The sequence below is a fragment of the Emydura macquarii genome, unplaced genomic scaffold (assembly GCF_026122565.2).
Source record: "Emydura macquarii macquarii isolate MOO-44397 ecotype Brisbane River unplaced genomic scaffold, CSIRO-AGI_Emac_v2 contig_1790, whole genome shotgun sequence".
Classification (NCBI taxonomy): Eukaryota; Metazoa; Chordata; order Testudines; family Chelidae; genus Emydura; species Emydura macquarii.
This window is the reverse complement of record NW_027131927.1, coordinates 1,782,863-1,803,096: the sequence shown is the minus strand read 5'-3', so window position 1 is coordinate 1,803,096 and position 20,234 is coordinate 1,782,863. Positions and strand designations below refer to the sequence as shown.

The 20,234-nt window shown below is 56.3% G+C and overlaps 1 protein-coding gene across 1 annotated transcript; it reads left to right on the top strand.

Annotated features, from left to right (window-relative positions):
* The first annotated feature begins 38 nt into the window (after nucleotides 1-38).
* Nucleotides 39-20,234, top strand: SAE1 (SUMO1 activating enzyme subunit 1). Its single transcript, XM_067556570.1, has 9 exons — nucleotides 39-194; nucleotides 2,586-2,697; nucleotides 5,621-5,794; nucleotides 7,153-7,295; nucleotides 8,029-8,128; nucleotides 13,027-13,132; nucleotides 16,160-16,304; nucleotides 18,505-18,574; nucleotides 19,929-20,234. The coding sequence occupies exons 1-9, from the start codon at nucleotides 91-93 to the stop codon at nucleotides 20,019-20,021; spliced, it is 1,047 nt and encodes a 348-aa protein (XP_067412671.1). The 5' UTR covers nucleotides 39-90; the 3' UTR covers nucleotides 20,022-20,234.

Here is a 20,234-nt window from a genome sequence, read left to right as displayed (position 1 = left end):
TGGGGGAGGCGCGCCGCTGGTCACGTGGCGGGTCCGGCGTCACGTGGGCTGGCCGGGGCCGGTGCGGGCGCGCGCGCGCGGGGTGGCGGGATGGTGGAGCAGGAGGAGGGCGGCGGCTCCGGCGGCATCAGCGAGGAGGAGGCGGCGCAGTATGACCGGCAGATCCGCCTCTGGGGGCTGGAGGCCCAGCGCCGGTACGGGCGGGGGCGGGGCGGAGCTCGCGCATAATGGAGCGGCAGAAAGCGGGGATGGGGGGACAGAGCTGGGGGGGGGGGAGCACAGAAAGCAAGGCCGACGATGGAAGGGGTGGGGGGTGACCGTGGAGTGGAGGGGGGCAGTGGGGCGGGGACGGCGAAGGAAGAGAGGTGGGGGGGTGAAGGGATAATGGAGGTGGGGAGGAATTGAGGGTAACGGGGAGGGGTGAAGAGTGGGGTGGGGTGGAAAGGGGTGAACGGAGAATGGGGGAGTGGAGGACAATGGAGGGGTTAGGGGGAGGGGACTCCGGGAGGTGTGGGTGAAGGGGCATGGGGGGTTGGAGGTGAGGGGGCAGGAGGGTGGCGGGGGGAGGCAGAGTTGATAATGGAGAGGGGTAGGGGAGGAGGGGCTCACAAAGTGGGGATGAAGAGGGAAGGGGTGTAGTGGGAGGTGGATAGGGGGCTGGAGGGAAGTTGGGGGGGGAGGGAAGGCGTGCAGCGGGAGGTGGATGGGGGAGGTTGGGGGGAGGGAAGCACAGGAAGCGGGGATGAAGAGGGAAGGGGGTGGTGGAGGAGAGGGGGGAAGGGTTAGTATAATAGAGGCAGGGGAGTTGAGGTGAATGGGGCGCGGGCAGTGGGGTGGATGGGGACTGCAGGGGGTGGTTTGGGAGGGGGAATGGGCAGGGCTGGTTGGGAGCAGGGCAGTGGGATGGAGCTGTCGAGGAAGGGGAAGGAGCCCCTGTGGTCCAGCTGCTCTCCTGAAGGAAATGCTGAATAGCTCAGAGGTACCACATCTGCTCTGTGTGATGACTGGATCAAGCCGTTGCCCACAGAGGAGGACACCCAAGGAAGTCTGCACATACTGGCAAGATATCTGCATCCTGCGGGCTCTGCAGGACCGGGCAGCCTGTATGAAGATTTTAAAGAAATAATCTTATGATCAAAGCTGAATAAAAAAGCTGAATAAAAAAATTATCTTGGAAATACAGAAACTGCGGCCATCTCTGGATCTCATAACAAACGTGTTAGGGAGCTTCATGGCTGGCTGTAAAAGCATGAGAAGAAATGAGCCTGCTGGCTTTCCATGCCATAGGTCGCTGGGTAGATTCCAGCTCAGTGATATTGCTGCGAAATCTGTTATGGCATAATCCAACCCATCCAACTGCATGGCAGTGGGGTCTAAAGCACAGCCTTAATCGTGGGGACTGTACCAGGCATTATTAGAAATCCTACAATTATGTTGCTGCATCAAACATGAGTGTTTTCCAGCTGCTGGTTGCAGAACAGGCCACTTCCCTTTCCTAATCAATGCAGATATAGAAATGGACTCTGTTCCCTCTCATTCGAAGTAGCAAACACTTCCTCTCCTGCCAACTGCTTGAGGGGCAACAATTAAATAAAGAAAACTCTAATCCGTTCCTGTAATGCATCACTCCCAGGTCCCAACGAGACTCTCCTCCTCCAGGCTGCTTTGCCGGCAGCTGGGCGATGCTCAGAACGCTAGGTGAAATCCTGAATGTGAGTCGCTGGGAAGAACAGATTAAAAGCAATAAACTAGGCTGCAACAGACAAACCTCTCCCGTCCCTGGTTCAGAATGCCACAGAACCTGCTGGAACCAGCCTTCTGTTCTTTTCTGCTGCTAACGAGGAATTCCCTAAAGTTCGAATTGTGGCAATGGTCTGGTTCAAGCTGCTGCCTCATAGCTGCCCGGCTATTACTCTAGAACCCCCCTCAGCTCCCCCATTTAACTGAATAGTTTGAACTAGTGCTGCCCATCAGCCACGGAGCCTTCTGGGCCCTGTGTTTGGGTCTCTTCTGCTGTGTGGAGGTGTCACTCCAAAGACCTCCCTGTCCCCCATCAACTGCCTTTGTTTAACTGCTTCCTTCACCCCACCAACTGCCATGGAACCATCTGGCTCTGTTACTGCTGCTTCTGGTGGCCGTCCCTCCCACCCCCACCGTGCAGATTGGTCCTTTCCAGCTGGCAGTACCCTCCCTGGCAGGCCTGGGTGTGTTAATACCCTCTGCCCCCATCCGCTCCCTACCTGCGTGGCTGGATTCAGCCACCCCAACCGGGCAGCAAAACAATCATCTCGCCTCCCACCTTCTCAGCCCCGGTCCTCACACCAGAGCCCACTTGACATAGCAGGTTTAGGAGGTGGCTAGCTGATCCTAGGTCTGGGCCTCCCTTGCGTGGAGGATGTACAGGCAGTGCTAACTGCATTTCCTGCCTTTCCTTATGTCCCTGTGAGAGGTTAGTTATCTATATGTATTTATCTCCTTGCCATTGTGTGGCTGCGAACACAGAGCTGTTCCCCTCTCCAACCAAGCTTACTGAGTCTCAGCAGCTGCAGTCGATCTGTTGACACTGACCATGCATCTCATTACAGGTTGCGAGCATCCCGGGTGCTGCTGGTTGGCATGAAGGGCCTGGGAGCAGAAGTGGCGAAGAACCTCATCTTGGCTGGGGTCAAAGGCCTGACCATGCTAGACCATCAGCAGGTGAGAGCTCTTCTTGGCTTGTCTCATGTATAGTGCCTGGCGGGATTTCTGAGCACATGTGCTCCTGCAGCATACGGCATGCAGTCTGTTCCTGCAAGGTACAGCCGTGATGGAGGGAGAAGGTTTGGTTCTCAGGGGGTCCATTAGGACAGGCTCGCTGCAGTTTGGGGCAAGAAGTGGCTGTGTGAGTGTTTCTCTGGCCCGCATTGCATAGCATCCTAGTGCCTCACAAACACACATGGGTTTTATCCCCACCTACCCCTGTCTCTCTGTTTGACAGACGGGGCGTGTGACGGGTTCCCCCAGGGGGCAGCCTGAAAACTCTGGGACTGCTGTGCTCCCTTAACGGTAGCCTGGGTTGACTTTCAACAATGCCTCCTAGTGATGAGCAGCAGGCCCCTCAATGCACTGTTATCACCTAATACAACAGCAGATGGAGCCACACACCCAGCTAGATTACGAGTGCTTTGCCCGGCCACTCACAAACTAATAATACAGGGGCACCAGCCATCCCTGCCCTCCAGCACTGCACCCCAGAACTGTTCCGTCTTGCACTGGTCAGCAGCCTGATGCGCGTAAGTTCATTACCTCGTCCGCCCCTCCCTCGGTGTGGAAAAGATGTACACAAACCTTTGTTAACTGAGCTGAGATTTTTCCAAACACTTCCACCAAAACATACTGTTTTAGGTTAAAATATAAAACAGATTAACTAACTACAGAAAGAGAGGTTTTAAGTGATTTTTAGGTGATAAGCTTAAAAGATCAGAGTTGGTTACTTTAAGAAATAAAAATAATTCTGCAGTCTAAATTCTACAAACCAAGCAGGATTTAAATCAAGCAATATTTCACCCTAAGAGATGGTACAAACAAGTTACTGTTCCTTAATTCACATGCGGGAATGCTCCTCTAGCCTTGGGACCGCATCCTGAGTTCAAAAATCTTTTCCTCCAGACCTTTCTTTCAGATGTTGTAGAGTTGTGGGGGTAGTGTGAAGCCAAATGATGATGTCACTTCCCCTCTTTTATAGCTTCTTCCAGCTTGCTGGTAAGATTTTGCCATGATGTAGGGGTCCGCCCCCATTGATCAAGCAGTCTCCATTGTAAACCGTTCCTCATAGGGGTTCTCTCTTTGTTGGGTGTTGGAGAGCCATTAACGCTGTCTGGCTCCCCCATTGTTATAACTAAAAGGCTGATTGTGGGTGTTCCCACCTCACAGCATGTTTCAGTAACACATGTAGCAATATTTCATAACTTCACATGTTATCCAAGCAGATATTCGTATTCAGCAGATCAAGACTTTTAAAATGATCCCTCACAAGGCATGCTTTGTACAGAACATATAATTACATGACAGTGGTGAATATGGGGTTCCAGGATGCTGTTTTTGAGGCACAGAGGGCTATAGGAAGCCAAGGGGCAGAGATAAGAAGTGCCTTCCCCAAGGTCACAGGGAGTTTATGGCAGACCTGGGAATTGAACCCAGGTCTCCTCAATCCAGCACCCGATTCCCCTGACCCTCCCTATCAAACTATCTCTTGGAAGCTCTGCTGCTTGCCTAGCGAGGGCCATGTATCCTTGTCACTGCATCACACTTGCATTGTCCCGTGTTTGTTACCACTTGGGGCGTAGCCTTGGCCCAGATGGCTCTTTCCCCGACTCCTTCCATCTGACCTGTAGCTCTTATCAGTGTAACGTATGGAACAGGGCAGTCCTGTCTGCCTGTGAAGTGCTGGTAGCCTAGAGGCTTGCCACTTCCACTTTAACTTGGAAGAAAGGTGGGTGGGTCATACGAAGTAACTTTTTTAGTTGAGTATTTTCATTCCCCCCCACCACTGTGTCTTGGCCTTTAGCAACCTGAAGAGCTGACTTTCATTCTTAGCACCCAGCAGCTCCCCTTGCTCTCACTGAAAGGGGCAGGAATTCCCCTTTGTTCTCACTGGGAGCAGTGCACTTTAGAAAACATGCCAGAGTTCAAACACCCCAGCTTAACGGGGTGGCTGCCGTGCCGTTAGCTGCGCTCTACAACAGGCTGGCAAAAAGAGACAAAGCAGCCGCTGTGTGGTATATAGAGAATAAAAACAGGCAGTGCATTCTGATGGCTAAGGGAGCGCTCACCCAGGCACGCAGAGACCACCGTAAGTTGCTCAGCATGAGTTCAGCAAGACCTGGAGTGCTTGTGGCTGAGTTCTTTCTGCCCATGCCCCCATGTGCTGAGAAGGATTGTTCCCCAGGACAGAATAGCAGCAAGAGTCATCCCTTGCTGCCCCTCACTTCCCTTGTACTTCCTAGCGCAGGCGCTAGGCCGCAGTGCTGGGCCCTGTAGCTGGGAAGCTCTTGCTCAGCACGGCTGTGATTTCGCATTGTGCTCAAGGTGGAGCTCTTGGCTTTAGAGCCATGTGCTGGCTAAGGGATGTTCTGGGAAAACCCTGGGAAGGAGTGCCTTGGGAAAGTGAATGGAGGGAGAGCAGCAAAAGTTGCTGTGTCAGGGAAGCTTCCCCTGGTTCTTGCTGCGTGCGCCCTAGGGGGGCTCTCTTGGAGGGCACTGCCGCTCTGAGCAAAGCCAGGGTTCCATGGAGCGACTTGGGGGGGCTGACTTGTAGGACATACCACCCCCAGCTGTTACTGTTTAACGACAGCTGCTGCTCAGACTGGTTGGAATTGTACCATTTAACCCCCAGACCAGCCCCTTTCTTCCTGCCCCATAATTGTTACTCTTCTCCTTAGAGGTTTTGAGTGAGCATTTTACTTCCTGTGTAGATGAGACCCTCACCCTGCTAGCTGGGAAGTTGGTCCGGTGCAGGCCCGCATCTCCTGTGTTCCCACTTGTGTGAAATGCTCTGTGGTGTTCCTGCTGGTGTCACAGCCTCTTGGGATTCTGAGACTTGCCAACAGTTCATTTTATTTCTCTCCCCCTTTGACCCCAGGTATCACAAGAGGACACTAGAGCTCAGTTCCTGATTCCCGTGGGCTCGCTGGGCCGCAATAGAGCCGAAGCCTCTTTGGAACGGGCTCAGAACCTCAACCCCATGGTAGACGTGAAAGCTGACCCAGAGAACATTGAAAACAAAGCCGAAGATTTCTTTGCTCAGTTTGATGCTGTAAGTGGCAGGTGGAGCGCAAAACTTGTGTGTGGGATGGCGGGGGGTTGGCAGATGTCCTTGGGCGTACATTTCCAGACAAGCTAAACCAACAAGCCAGGTTTGAACTGATTTAAGCACAACCCTGCAGGGGTTCACACCAGTTTAACTAAACTGGTTTAAAATAGCAGCTTTAACCTAATGCAACTTTGTGCGTAGACCACAGCTGTGAGTTGGCATGGATGGGGGAGTGTCAGAAGGAGGATCTTTGTACCATTTGTTTTCTGTTTGCATATCCTCTGTTTTGGACTAGGTTTGCTTCATTTTCCGGCTCCCCTGGCTGGCATCTTGTGGGGCCATCTGAGTTCCCAGCACTGCAGGAAAATGTTCAACTAAAAACTCTTTCAACTGAAATCTTGACAATGCAAACCTTTTACCATCGCACCATTAAGTGTTGGGATTGGGGCTTTGTTTAGTTCATTTCCCTGATTTTATATATTATTTCCTTTAAAAAAAAAAAAAAAACAAACCCAAAAAAACAATAAAATAAATTTCTACCAGACCTAACTTTTGGGCATAAGCTAATGCACAGTGTCCCTTTAAATCCCGTGCAACCTGGCTTCTGCAGAATGACTTGGTTGGTCTGTCTGTGCAGCTTTGCTAAAGGATTGTCACTCTACGTCCTGGTGCTGCAGTTACGGGTTGGTTTGGCAAGCTGAAGATCTGTTTGTAAACAGCATCTGCTTCCGTTCTGGCCTGTCTCTAGTCTGCAAAGCTGGGGAGATTGGGAGGCGAGAATAAGGTCTTATTTACCCATGAGACTTGCCCAAAGCAGCTATTGTGGCACAACAGGAGTCTTAACTATTCTGGAATGTGTCTCCACATGGGGAGCGACTCCAGAAAAGCTACACTGGTCCATTTCCCTATGTGGACAAGCCCTAAGTTTAAATAAAATGATAAGTGTCTATTTGGCTTTGTTGCCAAATTCCTGTCTCCGGGAAGAAGCCTGTATTGACAGGAAGCTGGGCTCCGCAGCCTCTAACCTCCTAATTATCCCTGTAGAGGAGGCTTTTGGAATTAGCAGCCATCACAACTTAGGGTTACGCTGCCAGGAGGGACAATTGATAGTAGCTCTATGTAAAGCACCGTTCTTTGTCTCGCTGTGAATGGAGGGCTGCTCTGCCCAAGACCTCTGCCATTGCCCAGGAGGGGCAGGAAGGTTTCACACCCTCATGAGGAACAATAATCCTGCTGGGGCTTGTTTATCTAACTCTAGTCTCAAAAAAGGGGGGGGAGAAAAGGCAGGTTTGTTTATGTTCAGCTGTTGCTGCACCTGTCCCGGGGGGGAGAATGACTCTGGTACTTCTGCTTCCTCCCAGGTCTGCCTGACGTGCTGCTCTCGCCACGTCATGGTGAAGATCGATCACATCTGCCACAAAAACAACATCAAGTTCTTCACTGGGGACATCTTTGGTTACTATGGCTACACGTTCGCCAACCTGGGGGCACACGAGTTTGTGGAGTAAGTCTGGTTTTTGGGGAGGAGAGCGGCTAGTGTGAGACGGGAACTGGCCAGCACCCGAACGCCTCCAGGCTCAGGTGCGCTGAGGCTCTGGGCTTCTGAGACCTGTGATACGAGCACAAGGGACCACACTTCTGCGAAAGGCCCCATTGGTAACTTGCCAGGCGGCACCCAGTTTGTACAGAAGAGAGCAGCCCATGAAACTACAGGCTGTGATGTGCAGGCAGCAGCTCTGATAGAACTGGAGCACTGCATGTTGGGACTTCACCCTTATTGACCACCCTTCCATTTTAGGGAAGCCAGATCTGTGATCGCATAACGGGCAGGGGACGCTAAGTAACCAAGGGGTCCTGTGAGATGGGTCTGTGGGCCTAGTCCTGTGTGCTGGGGGGTATGTGCTGCAAATGGGTGTAATGGTGGTCATGATGTTTTGTGTGACATTGAGACCCTTCTCGAGAGCCAGTGGATTCTCTTGTACAGATCATCTGCTTAGGGCCAGTGGTTTTTCCCCCATAGCAGCCTTTCTGCCCCTCGGCACACAGCCATGCATGGAAGCCCCTTGCTGATGGTCTCAGCGCGTGTTAAACCTGAGACCTAGCATATCGTGTCTAAGACTCGGTGGTGCTGGGCCTGCCGTCTTTCTCATGGTAACGTTAATTATGATGGATTCCGATTCTGGCCTCCCTCTGCCAGGGAGCTGCAGTGGTAAATCTCTCTCCCCATCTCTCTACAGAGAGAAGACCAAGATCACCAAAGTCAGCCAGGGAGTGGAAGACGGGCCCGACACCAAAAAAGCCAAGCTCGATTCAACAGAGACAACCATGGTGAAAAAGGTGCGTGAAAATGCCCCCATCAGCAACCCTAGAGCACCCCCGTTACGAGGAAACATCAAGCCTCTATCTAGGTTGATCCTCCAGCAGAGGAGCTGGGTCTGTCTGGTGGCACATGGGGATGCAATAGTTAAAACAGCAGTGTGTTACCCCACTCCTGGTACCAGGGGGAAGTAATCCCCAGAGTGCTGTCTGTGGAGGAGGCAGAAAGTACTGTTCAGCCTGTACTGGTGCAGGATTTATCAGTTGGTATACCAGAAGTGGTTCTGGATTCAGCTGAGACCCAGGAAGGAAGTGTTCCTAAACCTGTGTCTGTGGGGGGTAGTAGCTTGCCCAGGGGGGAAGCTGCCCCGGTCCCCAAAAATTTGTCTGAGAACAGCCATGTGGGTTGGGACAAAAAGGGGGAAGTTCCAGATTGTTTGGATGTTAAAAAAGGCAGGTTACCTGCTGAGAAAGAGTTAATCTCCCAGCTTCTGTCTAAAGAGCAGACAGGGTGTGCCTCTCATCTTATGCAAGTGGAGGGGGTGCCAGTGGTATCAGATTTGATCCGGGACTTATCTGAAACCCAGAAAGAGTCTTTTGGGGCTCAGGGAAATGTTTCTTTAGAGCAGCCTCTAGCTGAAGAGGGAAGGGATATTTCTGTGGGAAATGGATCGTTGCCTAAAACTGCTCCTGAAGAAATAAAACCTCCTGATGGCTTTTGCAAGCAGTTTTCTGCAACGGGTGACCACTCTTGGGAAGGCATTGTGAGCTTCCTGGCTTTGCTTCCGTCTGCTGCTTGGGAGCCACGTGGCCTTGTGTTAGACAAGCCTTAGTCTGCACCCCCTGCCTCCTTTAAGTGCGTGAGTTCAATATCATGAGAATGCAAGTGCCGCCCTTCTCTTCCACTCCCTTTGAAATGAGGGGCTGTGATGCCGGGTTATGTATCCTGGCTTGACAGCATGTTGCCTGTAACGGTGTTTGAATGGTGGAACTGTTATTTGTAGGCGCATCTCCTTGTCCTGTCGTTCAGAACTTGGGTAGTTTCTTTATCCATTACATAGCAAAACTTTATAGCCAGAGCCTAGATCCTCTGCTGGGGGTGCTGTATGGCGCCCTAAGAGAGACTGAGTTGTCCAGTGGTAATGTAAGGCGGTCCCAATTGATCACAGCCAAGAGAGGAAGCCATGGGTAGTGTCAGTACAAATGATCTTGAGAGGTTTTGATAGAGTGAAGGAAGTGGAAGGTGCCGTGATACCAGAATGGCCACAGAACTTTCATCCTCATGAGAATCACCTCGAACGGCTCAGAGCCAGAAACTCGCCATGGAACGTCCCAGCATTGTGTTGTGTGTGTTTCGTTAGGCAGGATTATTGAGGAGCCAGCCTTTGCGTGTGATCAGTCGGTCTGGCTACATCTCCCTGGTTTTGGCCCGGGTCAGTGGCTGCTCTGCTCACGTTGAATGGGGATCTCTGAGTTAGTGCTCTCTGAAATTCAAACTCTTGACCCAGCCTCCTTTGAATGTCTATACCTTGTTGGCTGAGCTAGGCCCCATCTACTCCCCCCCACTTTGGTTTGGGAGGGTTTTTTTTTTTTAAACTGATATACTTAAACGGGGACCGTCCCTAGTGTGGACATGGTTGTACTGGGATAGGTCATTTCTCTTCCTGTGTGGGAACAGCTGTGCTGGAACAAGGCACCTTTATACTGTGGAACGGAGCCCCCGGCACAGCTTGTGTGTGTAGACAAGCCCTCATTTACCTACCCAAATGCCAGGGCCATAAGTTGCATTGCTACCGCAAGCCTCTGTGTAAGTGGTTTGGATGTGAAGGTTTTCCGTGTCTCAGGAGAGCAGAGCCTCCCACACTTCAGTGCCCCTAGCTTGGGCATTGTTTGGGGGTCTCAGCTGGAAGTTTTACAGGGCGGTAAGTGGAAATCCCCTCGGCTTTATCTGGCTATGAGGAGAATGCGAGTGGATCAATGGCCTTTTGTGTCCCTTTCTCTCAGCTTGTCAGGCTTGTCCATTAGGAGGCGTGTAGTGCAGCTTCCCCCCATGCTGGGTCAGATTGGAAGAGATGGGAGTATTCCCCAGATGCCGCTGTTAGCCAGCTGTCCTCCTCCCCCGGTCAGGGCTGGGATTCCGATCCTTGTCAGCTCAGGTTTAGGGTGCAGCGGATTCCTACAGAGAGTTTCCAGCATGCCAATGGCTAAGATGAGTCCCCTCTTTGGAATATGGATCTAAAGGCCTGGGGGTGAACGTGGTGCTTCCCGCGCCTTCTCTGGTGGCTTTGCTGAAAACTTCTAAGCCTGCCGTGCCCCGGTGTGCTGGCAGCAGTTAGTGCGAAGGTGGTCTGGTGGGTTACTGCTTGGGCGTCTTAACAAAGTGACAGAATGCAGCAATCGGGGTTTCATGCTACTTGTTGAGGAAAGGCCTCGTTTGGAGGGTCACGTGTGCTTGGCACCTATGGTCAGGATTACCCTGGCTAGGTTTGCTTTGAGGGGCATGTGCCTTCTGCTGAAGCGGGGATGGGGTCACCCAACAGTCACTACGCCTCCCATTTCTCTCCCTTGCCTGAAATCTGAATGCAGCCGGTGCCTGGGAAAGTGGCGTGCTGCATTGCCTCACTCTGCCGCTGGGGTGCCAGAGAAACGGGAACTCCTTGGCATTGCATTTCTTTTGTGTAACCAGATGCTGGCTGCTCTCTGCATTGCACAGAGGACTCAGGGCAGCGTGTACGTGTGTTCTCCTGCAGCTAGGCAAAAACAGTGAGGGGGGGAATCAACTGTTGGAACAAGTGTCCTGGGGGCGTGGGGCCAACACTTTGAGCCTGGACTGGGCGTCTCTTTCTAGAAGATCCTCTCTAGCTTAGCCAGATGTTCTGGGCTGGGCGCAGGAGTCTCTGGCCTGTGTTCTGTAGGAGCTCAGACCGGCTGATCACATCGGTCCTTTCTGGCCTTAGAAACTATGAAGGATGATAAAATTCCTCAGTAACTGCTGGCATCCCTGATTCAGCAGCTTGAGTTTTGAGGATGGGGCTGAATACCCCTGCCCTCTCCTTCCAAGGCGTGAGCTGTTTTCCTGGAAATTAATCCGACCGCTGGAGGCGGATGCTTTCTGGGACACCAGTGAGCTGAGCTCTGGGTCTCTGCTCCCCGTTTATACTCTGCGTCCCAGGAGCTGAACGTAGGGGGTGAGATTTTCCGGGTCTCTCAGGATTGACCTAACCCTGAAGATTGGGAGTTTGTCCAGTGACTCCAATGGGAGCAGATTTAGGCCAACCGTGAGCCCTCTGCAAAATGCTCTGAGTACAGACTATTGTTAATACTCTACTGCCGAATATTAATCAGATTTAAACCTCCCCTTGGGCAGGCTGGAAACCCAAACTATACAATACTGCCCAGTCCAAACTATACAATACTGCCCTGTGCAGTGGGGCGCTATTGAGGGTAGTAGGACGTTGCAGCATTGTGCTAAGGCATGAGAGCCATGGAGGGAGACTGCCCAGGAGGCCACACTGCTCGTGACTCATCATGTAGCTGGGTTGGAGCTGGGTCTGGGTGTGAGCTAATTCCTTGCCAGTCTCTCTCCTCCAGGTTAGGCAGTGAATTAAATCCAGCTGTGAGTAGCAGCAGTGGTTCCCATGGTGCTCAGCATTGCATGTAACCTAAGGCCCTCCTCTGGACCGCTTCCCCGTGTTGCATGCGTGTGAGAATGGCGTTGGCCTTCTGGCTGGGGCAGATTACGCGCTGCAGCTGGCAGGAGTTAAAGGTTTGAATATCTTTCAAGGGCAGGTGCTACCCCAAGAGGTCCCTAGCCAGGTTCCCATCCGGCTGTGTTCCTGCTCTCTGGAATGGGGGTGAGAGAATGTCCCTGAGTGGGGGTCTCCGGGTGAATCCCAGGACCTGCCGTGCAGAGTTTGGGAGTCAGGGAGTGGTGGAGATCTGCAGAAGCCCCTGCAGACTTAACCCCTTTCAAACTCTTCCCAGTCTCTCGCTCTTACAGCAGGCTTTGGATCAGACACTCGGTTCCTTCTGCTGGGTGGCTGGCTCGCTTCTGCCTCCACAGCCTGATCTCCTGTTGGTCTCCGGCTGAGCACGCAGGCCGGTGTCACTAGGGCAGCCTGCAGTCCAGTCACTGAGCCGAGGCAGGATGCTTGGAGGTCGGCCCGCCCAGCAGGCCAGCACGCATCTCATCCCCCAGCTTGTCAAAGGGGAGAAAAAAACGGCCTTTGTTCTCCTCCCCTGTGCTGCTGCTCTTGACAGTTCAGTTTGCGGACTCCATCTTAGTGAGCCCCTTATGCTGGGCATTCACGGGGAGAGATCCTGGCCCAGCAGCATCACCAAAATCATGGTCCCTGCTCCGTGGTCCCTTCCCAACAGCAGCAGGTCTGATAGTCCTGGCCCAGCACCGCAGCCTGCTGCAGAGCACCCGCTGCGGGCACTGCTTGCTGCGCACACCATGTTTGCCCTGCTGTGAGTGACTGGGCACAGAGAAGGACAGGGGTTCTCAGGGGAGGGCTGCTCGCTCCCACCCCACAGCCAACCGGAACAGAGGCGAGGCTGGCGGGAGTGAGCTCGGGGGGACAGCTGGAGAGGGAGAGGTGAACGATGCTCTGCTAGGTGACCTGCTTCCTCGTGGAACTGGCAAGGGTCAGGTTGCTTGTGGGTCGTGGTACTAGGAGTAGCTCTGTGCAGTCCGAGCGGCAGGGCAGGATCCTCGGCGGTGTAAACTCCGCCGAGCGCAGTGGGGCTGTTCTGATGTATGCCAGCGAGGACCTGGCCCAGTGTTTGTTCCACACAACTGGTGGGGGACGGATGTGTTCCTGGCTCCTTCCACTCCGTAGGGGCAGACACCCCCCAGCCCTGGGGTTAATGTCGCAGGGTGGCTCCCTCCCCCTCTCACGCTGGCTTTCCCCTTGCAGCGGGTGGTTTTCTGCCAGCTGAAGGAGGCGCTGGCAGTCGACTGGAGCAGCGAGAAGGCGAAGGCAGCTCTGAAACGCACTGCCCCGGATTACTTCCTGCTGCAGGGTAAGGGACGCCTGGGCAGCTTTGTGCTCGCACCCTCCCAAGAAGGAGTGAGGTTGGGGGGAGCAGGCTGTTTTCCCTCTCTCTGCCTCAGTTTCCCCATCCTTGCAGTGAGGAGACCACAGACCCAGCTCACCTGGGGTGTGTAGTGGACTCTGAAGTTTTATCCCCCAGTGCCCCTGGCTGGGCTGGCATGGGTCAAGCACGTGGGCTGGTTCTCTGAATGCCGCGCTCTCGTACTGGGGAGATGGCCGTTCCGACAGAGAGCTGCTCCTGTCCTGCTCTTGGCTTGCTTGGACCTGTGCACCCGGCTGGGAGCGGATCTGCCCCGGGGCGTATCTTTGCTCATCTCTGCCCAGTGCAGGCCCGGTGAGCGCTCCAGTCAGCGCAAGAGTCTGCCTAGGACGTGCCGGGCCCCGCTCAGCCGAGCGAGCGCGAGGTACTTCCTGTGGCAGGAGCTGGCTTTGATTTGTTGGCTTTGAGGTTAATGCAAGTTTACCATAACAGTAGTGAGCTAAAAATACCCAGGCGAGTGTGGAAACAGCCACGCTGCTCCCCAGAGCGGAAGTGCCCTGCCAATTGGGAGGGACCAGCCCGTTCCCAGCGTGTGGTTTGCCTGCTGCTTTCTCCCTCCAGCACACCGCGCTCAGGCGCCAGTGCCCACACGGGCTGCAATCTCGGTAAAGTGGCAGCCCCATGCAGGGTTTTCCAGTGACGTGAGCCAGCACTGGCTCCCAGGTTAATAGCCTGTTCCGCTTCTACCCGAGAGCGCCTGCCTCCCACACAAGAGGGAGTCCAGAGGGGTTCACGCTCACTGGGATGACATGCCTGGCTCTTCCTCAGAGGTTTCCAGGCCCTCCCAGATTCCTCTTGCTGAGTCAGGCTCCGGGGGAGGAGATGTTGAAGTTCCAGGGCCCCAAGCCTTGTTCTGTGTCTCACCCGCACTGGCCCTTTCCCTCCTTCATCAGCTGCTGCTTTGGCTGAAGAGTCCGCGCTGCCTGCCTGGCCGACACTGGGCATCTCGAAAGGGGCGGTTGGCTCAAGCTACCATTGAGCCTGGGAGGGGACTGGACCCTGCCTGTCACAGGAGACTGTTTCCTCGCTGGGCGTCGGGCAGCACTTGACATCTGATTGGCGTTGTTTGCCCATGTTCAGTCCCCCTTCCTGTGGGGCTTTCCTTCAGCCATGGCAGGCGAAACACCTTAAACAATAGGAGAATGTGGCTGTCAACTGGCAGATTGTCCTGGGGCTCACGGGCAGGGATAGGGCTGGGAATGGATTCGAGGTCACTCTTTGAAATTAACTCAGTATTCTTATTCCTTTGTTCTGACAGCACCCAGAGGCCCTAGCTGAAAGCAGGGTGCTGGGGGTACAGGCAGAGGGTGAGTGGGCGTCCCTGCCCCAGAGAACTCCCAGTCTGAAATGACAAAGAAGATAAGCGGGGGTGGATTTGAGGCACCAAGAGGGGTGGTGACTTGACCAAGGTTACCCAGTAGGTCAGTAGCGCAGCTCAATAGACTCCTGGATCCCTGAGTTCCAGTCCAGTCGCCCTCCCCACTAGGCCACACTGCCTGGTTTGCACTGGTGCCTCTGTATTGGCTTAGGTTTGCAGCAGTCGCTGGAGCTGTTCCCGGCTCGGCTGGGGCGCTGGCTCCCGGTGAGGATTTAGTGAAGGCCGGGCCCCTGTTCCTGGCTCTGCCAGGGCGCTGGCTCCCTGCGGGGATTTCCTTCTCTGCTGACCCGTAGCAGGCTGCAAAGTGCTGACGCTCCCAAAAGAAGAGTTAAAATTGCTGCTCCTGTTTGCTTTACCATCACTCACTGCAAACACACTGGGCCTCTTGGCTGCTTTCCCAGCAGCCCCCAGGATCCCATCAGATGTGGTTGGGGAGGTATCCGCCCGGTGCCAGCCTGCCCTTCGTTAGCGCCCAGGCAGACTGCACTGATGGCAGGCAGGCGGCCCAGATAAACACCAGGCTCAGCTGCTGGCTGCGCTCTCTGCCCTTCCTGGATCTGCTGATGTGATTTGTGCTGAGATCGGAGCCACTCCCCTGGCTCCGGGAAGATGGATGGCGGGGCCTAGACTGACCCCTTGGCTCTATCGCCCGCTGAGCCAATAGCTCAAAATAAATGAGCAAACCTAAGGGCTTCTGCCTGGGGGGTGGCTCTGAACAGCAACAAGCCAGGCCAGTGCCTGTCTGCGGAGAGAACCAACCTTCACACCTGGCAAAAGGCCGACCCCAGAGCATGCCGGAAAGTACCTCAGAGCTGCTGAAGACACGGCCCTTTGGGAGTCGCTGTGGTGCTTGGGCGGTGATGCACTACGAGGGGTTGGGTGGTGAGCCTCACCCTGCGCGATCAGAGCCAGTCTGGTTGGTAGCAGTGATGGTGCCTGGCGCTGTCTCCGCAAAGCGCTCTGCATAGCCCTTCCTGCTTGGGGGACCCTAACCCTCGCCTGAGCACCAGCCTGTTCCAAGGTGGGGTGTGCAGCAGGCCAGCGACAGGAGAGTCCTGGCCCCAGCCCTGTGCCTGGGTCACTACACATGGCCTCTCGCCCCATCTAACCTGAGTTGTTTTCTGTCTGTACGTTGGCAGTGCCACGTGTCATCCTATATCAGGGCCCCGGCATGCCTGGTGCGACACAGGCAGACAAGCCTCTCTTGCCATCCAAAGAGGTCAGATGGGGAAGGTGAGCTGGGAATAGATCCTGGGTCTCCTGAGCCTCAGGCCAATGCTCTTCCCATTGATCCAGGCTACCTCCACCTGGCTTGAGCTGTGAGTGTTAGTGTTTCTGGCCCATGCCCGGGGTGGCTGTGCCAATACAGTTGAGTGCACACGAGATCTGTAGCAGTGAGTTTTCCTGCAAGGGGAGCGGGGTGTTCTCCTGGATTCTCCTGCTAGCACTTTCCCTGGCCCCAAGGGGCAGTGAAGGTCTCTCTAGCCAGAAGGCCAGTCAGGAAACAAATTCGTTAGCGGAGAGGATCACTAACGTGCCTGCAGGGGATGCGATTGTGATCCTGTCTGTCTCCCCAGTGCTGCTGAAATTCCGGACGGATAAAGGGAGGGACCCGTTGCCGCAGAGCTACGCCGAAGACTCGGAGCTGTTGCTGCAGATTCGAAATGAGGTGCTGGACTCCCTGGGTGTCACTGCTGACCTGCTGCCTGTCGACTTTGTCAGGTGCGTTTGTTTGGCTGACATCCGGCTGGGATCAGGACTCGAGGCTACTGCTGGCATCTGGTGCCCGGCATGCAGTTGGGTCCCCGCCTTCCGGGAGAGTCCTGTCACATGGCTGGGGTGCTGTCCTCCACGCTGGGTGCTCCTTGCTGCCCACATGTAAACAGGAGTGAAGTGGGTCCCAAAGAAACTCCAATGGGTTCGCCTGCCGGATGCCCCGGCCCCCCTCCCAGCACCAAAGGCCATGTTTCTTGGGGGCTGTCCCTCATGGGGCTCTGGAGTGTGCATTTGCCTGTGGGTACTGAACTTATCTTGGCTCTGTGAAGCACTTGGGAATAACCCCCTGGCTCCATAGCAGGGCCTGGGTGTGTTGGCATTTCTCTCACTCGTTGGTGCAGAGAGTTCTGGGGTGTGGAACTGCCTTCCCTGTGCCAGCTTTGCCTGCCGGGCTGGGCTTCAGAGCCCCGGCTGCAGCCTCCTCTCCCGCCTTGCACTTTGAGGGGCACTCCTGCTGCAGAGCAGCTCCCTCCCAGGGCCCAGCATGGCGCCATGCTGCTGTGTGCAACTCTGAGCCGGCCCCGCGGCGAGGGGCACGTCGCAGGCGCATTAATCTGGCTCTGATCCCCGCTGAGCGGCCGCCGTTCCGCATCACCGGTGATCTGAGCCGTCTGGCTGTGTCACCCTCTGTGTGAGCACAGAGCCTCCTGGCCGCGCCCGGCTGGGCTCCGGTCTCTTGCCCAGGTCGTCTCGTGTGCTGCCTGTTCTGCCCTGCTTGGCTGCGTGGGCCGGCGCGGTGGGAAGGCCCAGCTCCTTTCTGCTCTCCCAGGCCAGGTGGGCCCTTGTCCCTGCAGCTCCAGGCAGCCTGGGGAGCCAGGGGAGAGGGAGACCCCAGCTCGCTGTATTCAACGAGCTCTGGTGCTGAATGGCCAGAGAAGGGCTGGACGCAGTCCCAGCTGCCCTGTCCGAGGGAACTGCCCCATTGGGTGGAGGGGCGGCCAAGGACACTGATGCCCAGAGCTGAGAAGGCCCAACTGGGAGATTAGGACCAAGGGCAAAGATGACCCCAGTCAGCCCTGAGTACATGGGAGAGACCCGGGTACCTGGGGCAGAGGCTGTGATGGGCTGGACCAGCGGGGATGGGGAGACAGGGCAGATGCTGCAGGTTCCCCTGCCCCTCCTGTGAAGGAGGGGTGGTGTCTCCTGAGGGAGGGGTGCTGTGCGATGGGAGGTGCCAACATGAGGGGGTCGGGGGGGTCCTGGGACTCCCCACCCCCACAACCCTGCCGTCCCTTCATGGATGGGCTGGAAGGACCCTCCCTGCACCCCCCAGATTAATTTCAGCCTAAAAATCCCAGCCCCGCCTGCATGTTGCCACACGCTGCCCTGCTGCCATGTGTCCAGGAGTCACAGATAGAGCTGCAGGCTGCTGTGTGCCGGCAGGAATGGTGGGAATGCACCCTGGGCACACGGCCGATATTTCTGCCCTATTTTTAGAAGGGTCGCATGCAGCCTGTGAGGGGCTGGGGTGGGACGAGATGCATGTGCGGCTAGTGAGAGCTCCCGGCGGTGGCGGCTGCTGCTCAGCGCTCGCCTCCCAAAGATCCTGGACCCCCCGCCCCCAATGCCCCGCCGCATTGGGGTACATCTAGGTCCCATTACTCTGTCCCCTCTGGCCATGTCTGATGTCCTGTGCCACCTCTGCCCACCTCTCCTGTCTTGCTGGGCCCCTCCCAGATCATTTCTGGGGTCAGACCAGGCACAGATTATTCTGTAAGCGCTGACTGACGTACTCAGCTGTGAACCAGTGCCAAGGCAGCCCCCACCTCCTCCCCCCGCTTTACCCTTAACTCTGTCTTCACTCTGGTTCTCTGCTCTGTGGCTCTGCCCCCTGCCCCAGTCAGGTTGATCCACCAGCCCTTTCCAAACCCCCGGCGTTCCCTCTGTGCCAGAGCTATTTCTGCCGCGCCGCCAGGCCTGCTTGACGAGGGGCACCCGACACATCTCCTCTGCTGGGCCCCGTGTCTGGCCTGTGACCCACGAGCCGGGCTGTAAACCGCGTCTTTCTCGTTTGCCAGGGGCTGGAAGCCTGGGCTGCTGGGCTGGTTGCTCCCCTGGCACGGGGCAGCCAGTGCCACGTTGGCGCTCAGGGCATTAAGCCAGCCAGACGCCTGGGGCACTGACCTGGCGTGTTTGTTCCTTCCAGCTATTGCTTCTCCGAGATGGCTCCCGTCTGCGCAGTGGTTGGAGGGGTCCTGGGACAGGAGGTTGTCAAGGTAACGGGTGTCTCCTGATAAGGCTGCACTTCTAGGCCCAGCGATCAGTGGCAGAGTGGGTCCTGCGCTGGACGGGGAGAAATGCGCCCTCTGTCACACAGTGAGCCAGAGCAGAGCTGGGGATAGAAGCCAGGTGACTGGGCTCCCAGCCTCCCCCCGCCCCGAGCCAGGATAGAACCCAGGAGTCCTGGCTCCCAGCCCCCTATCCTTCCTGTGTATGCAGACGGAACAGGTGGGGGGCCGGGAGAAGCTGTCGCAGGAGGCGGACCTCTCCTGACATTGTCCCTCCTGGCCTGGCTATGCCGGGTTCTTGCGGAGGCTCCGTCTCCTGGCACCCCCTCCCGGCTGCCTGGTGCATTCCTGGTGCTGGGCATATCCCGAATCTCTGCCCAGCCCAGCTTTGCTGGGGAGCTCGGTGCCCTTCACCCTGCACCAGGCACAGCCAATTGGATGCCCTCCCCTCTCCGGTCCCCCTGGGTGCTGCCGTCTCCTGTCCTGACTGAGCTCCAGGCTGCTCTGCTGTGCTGGGAGCTGGGGCCTGGTTGCTGCCCCCTCTGCTCTCCGTCCAGAGGCTGTTACCTGCGGGAGCGCTCTGCGGGGGTGCAGTGTGCTCTGGTGGCTAGAGCAGGCGGGCTGGGAGTCAGGGCGGAGTCCCCAGACGGGCCACTGACTTGCTGTGTGTCCTCGGGTGACTCCTCCCTGCCCCCCCCCGGAGGCTGCCTGGGGGTAAATGCTGGGAGGAAGGTAGGTCCCGTCTCCCAAATCCCATGTGCTGGGTTTGGGCCCTGGTGCCCCCGCCCTCTTCCTCTGGAGCTCTGCTGGGCTCCTGACCAGGAGAAATTGCCCTCGGCAGGGCTGCAGCGGGCTAGTGTCGTCCCCTGCCCTATCTCCTGACCCGTCTGGCTGGGCTCGATCCCTGCAGGGATCTCAGCTCTCAGTAAGTGCTGTGCGGCCCTGTCACAGGTATTGGGCAGAGCTGAGACCCCCGGCAGGGCCCCTTCTGCTGCTGCCGGGGTTTCCCTGTTACTGCTTTCTGTGGTGGAACAGCCCCTGCTCCTGGCGCCAACGTGCCCCCTCAGAGCCTGGGAGCTTTGCTCTGCCCTGTTGGCTGAGACGGGGTGCTGGGCAGCAAGTGCCCCCTGGCTGAGACTTTCCCCCGCCCCTAGGAGCTGCTCACGTCTGGTGATGGGCTTGCCCACAGAAGCTCCTAGCAAGGGAAGGGGCTTCCCCCTCCCTGCCCGCAGTGGGTTCGTGGAGCTGGCCAGGCTGCCCTGGCGGGGGGTGGGGGGTATGGGACGAGAGAATGAGGAACAGGTCCTGCCTGTTGCCAGTAACAACGCACTTCCCCCTCCAGGCCCTGTCCCAGCGGGATCCACCCCACAACAACTTCTTCTTCTTCGATGGCATCAAGGGGAACGGGCTTGTCGAGTGCCTGGGTCCCAGCTGAGCCTGGAGTCTCTGGCTGCCCAGCGCGTCCGCCTGCCGCTTTCATTCAGCACCTGGTGCCGCTGGAGCCCCTCTGCCTCCCCCGGAGGGGGTGGGCAGAGGCCTGTCCTGTGGCAGGGGGTCATCCTGCTGGTGATGTGTTCCCCAGCCAGCCCAGGCATGGCCGCCGTGGGGCTGGAGGGGAATAGCCCTGTCCCAGGACAGGAGAGGGTTC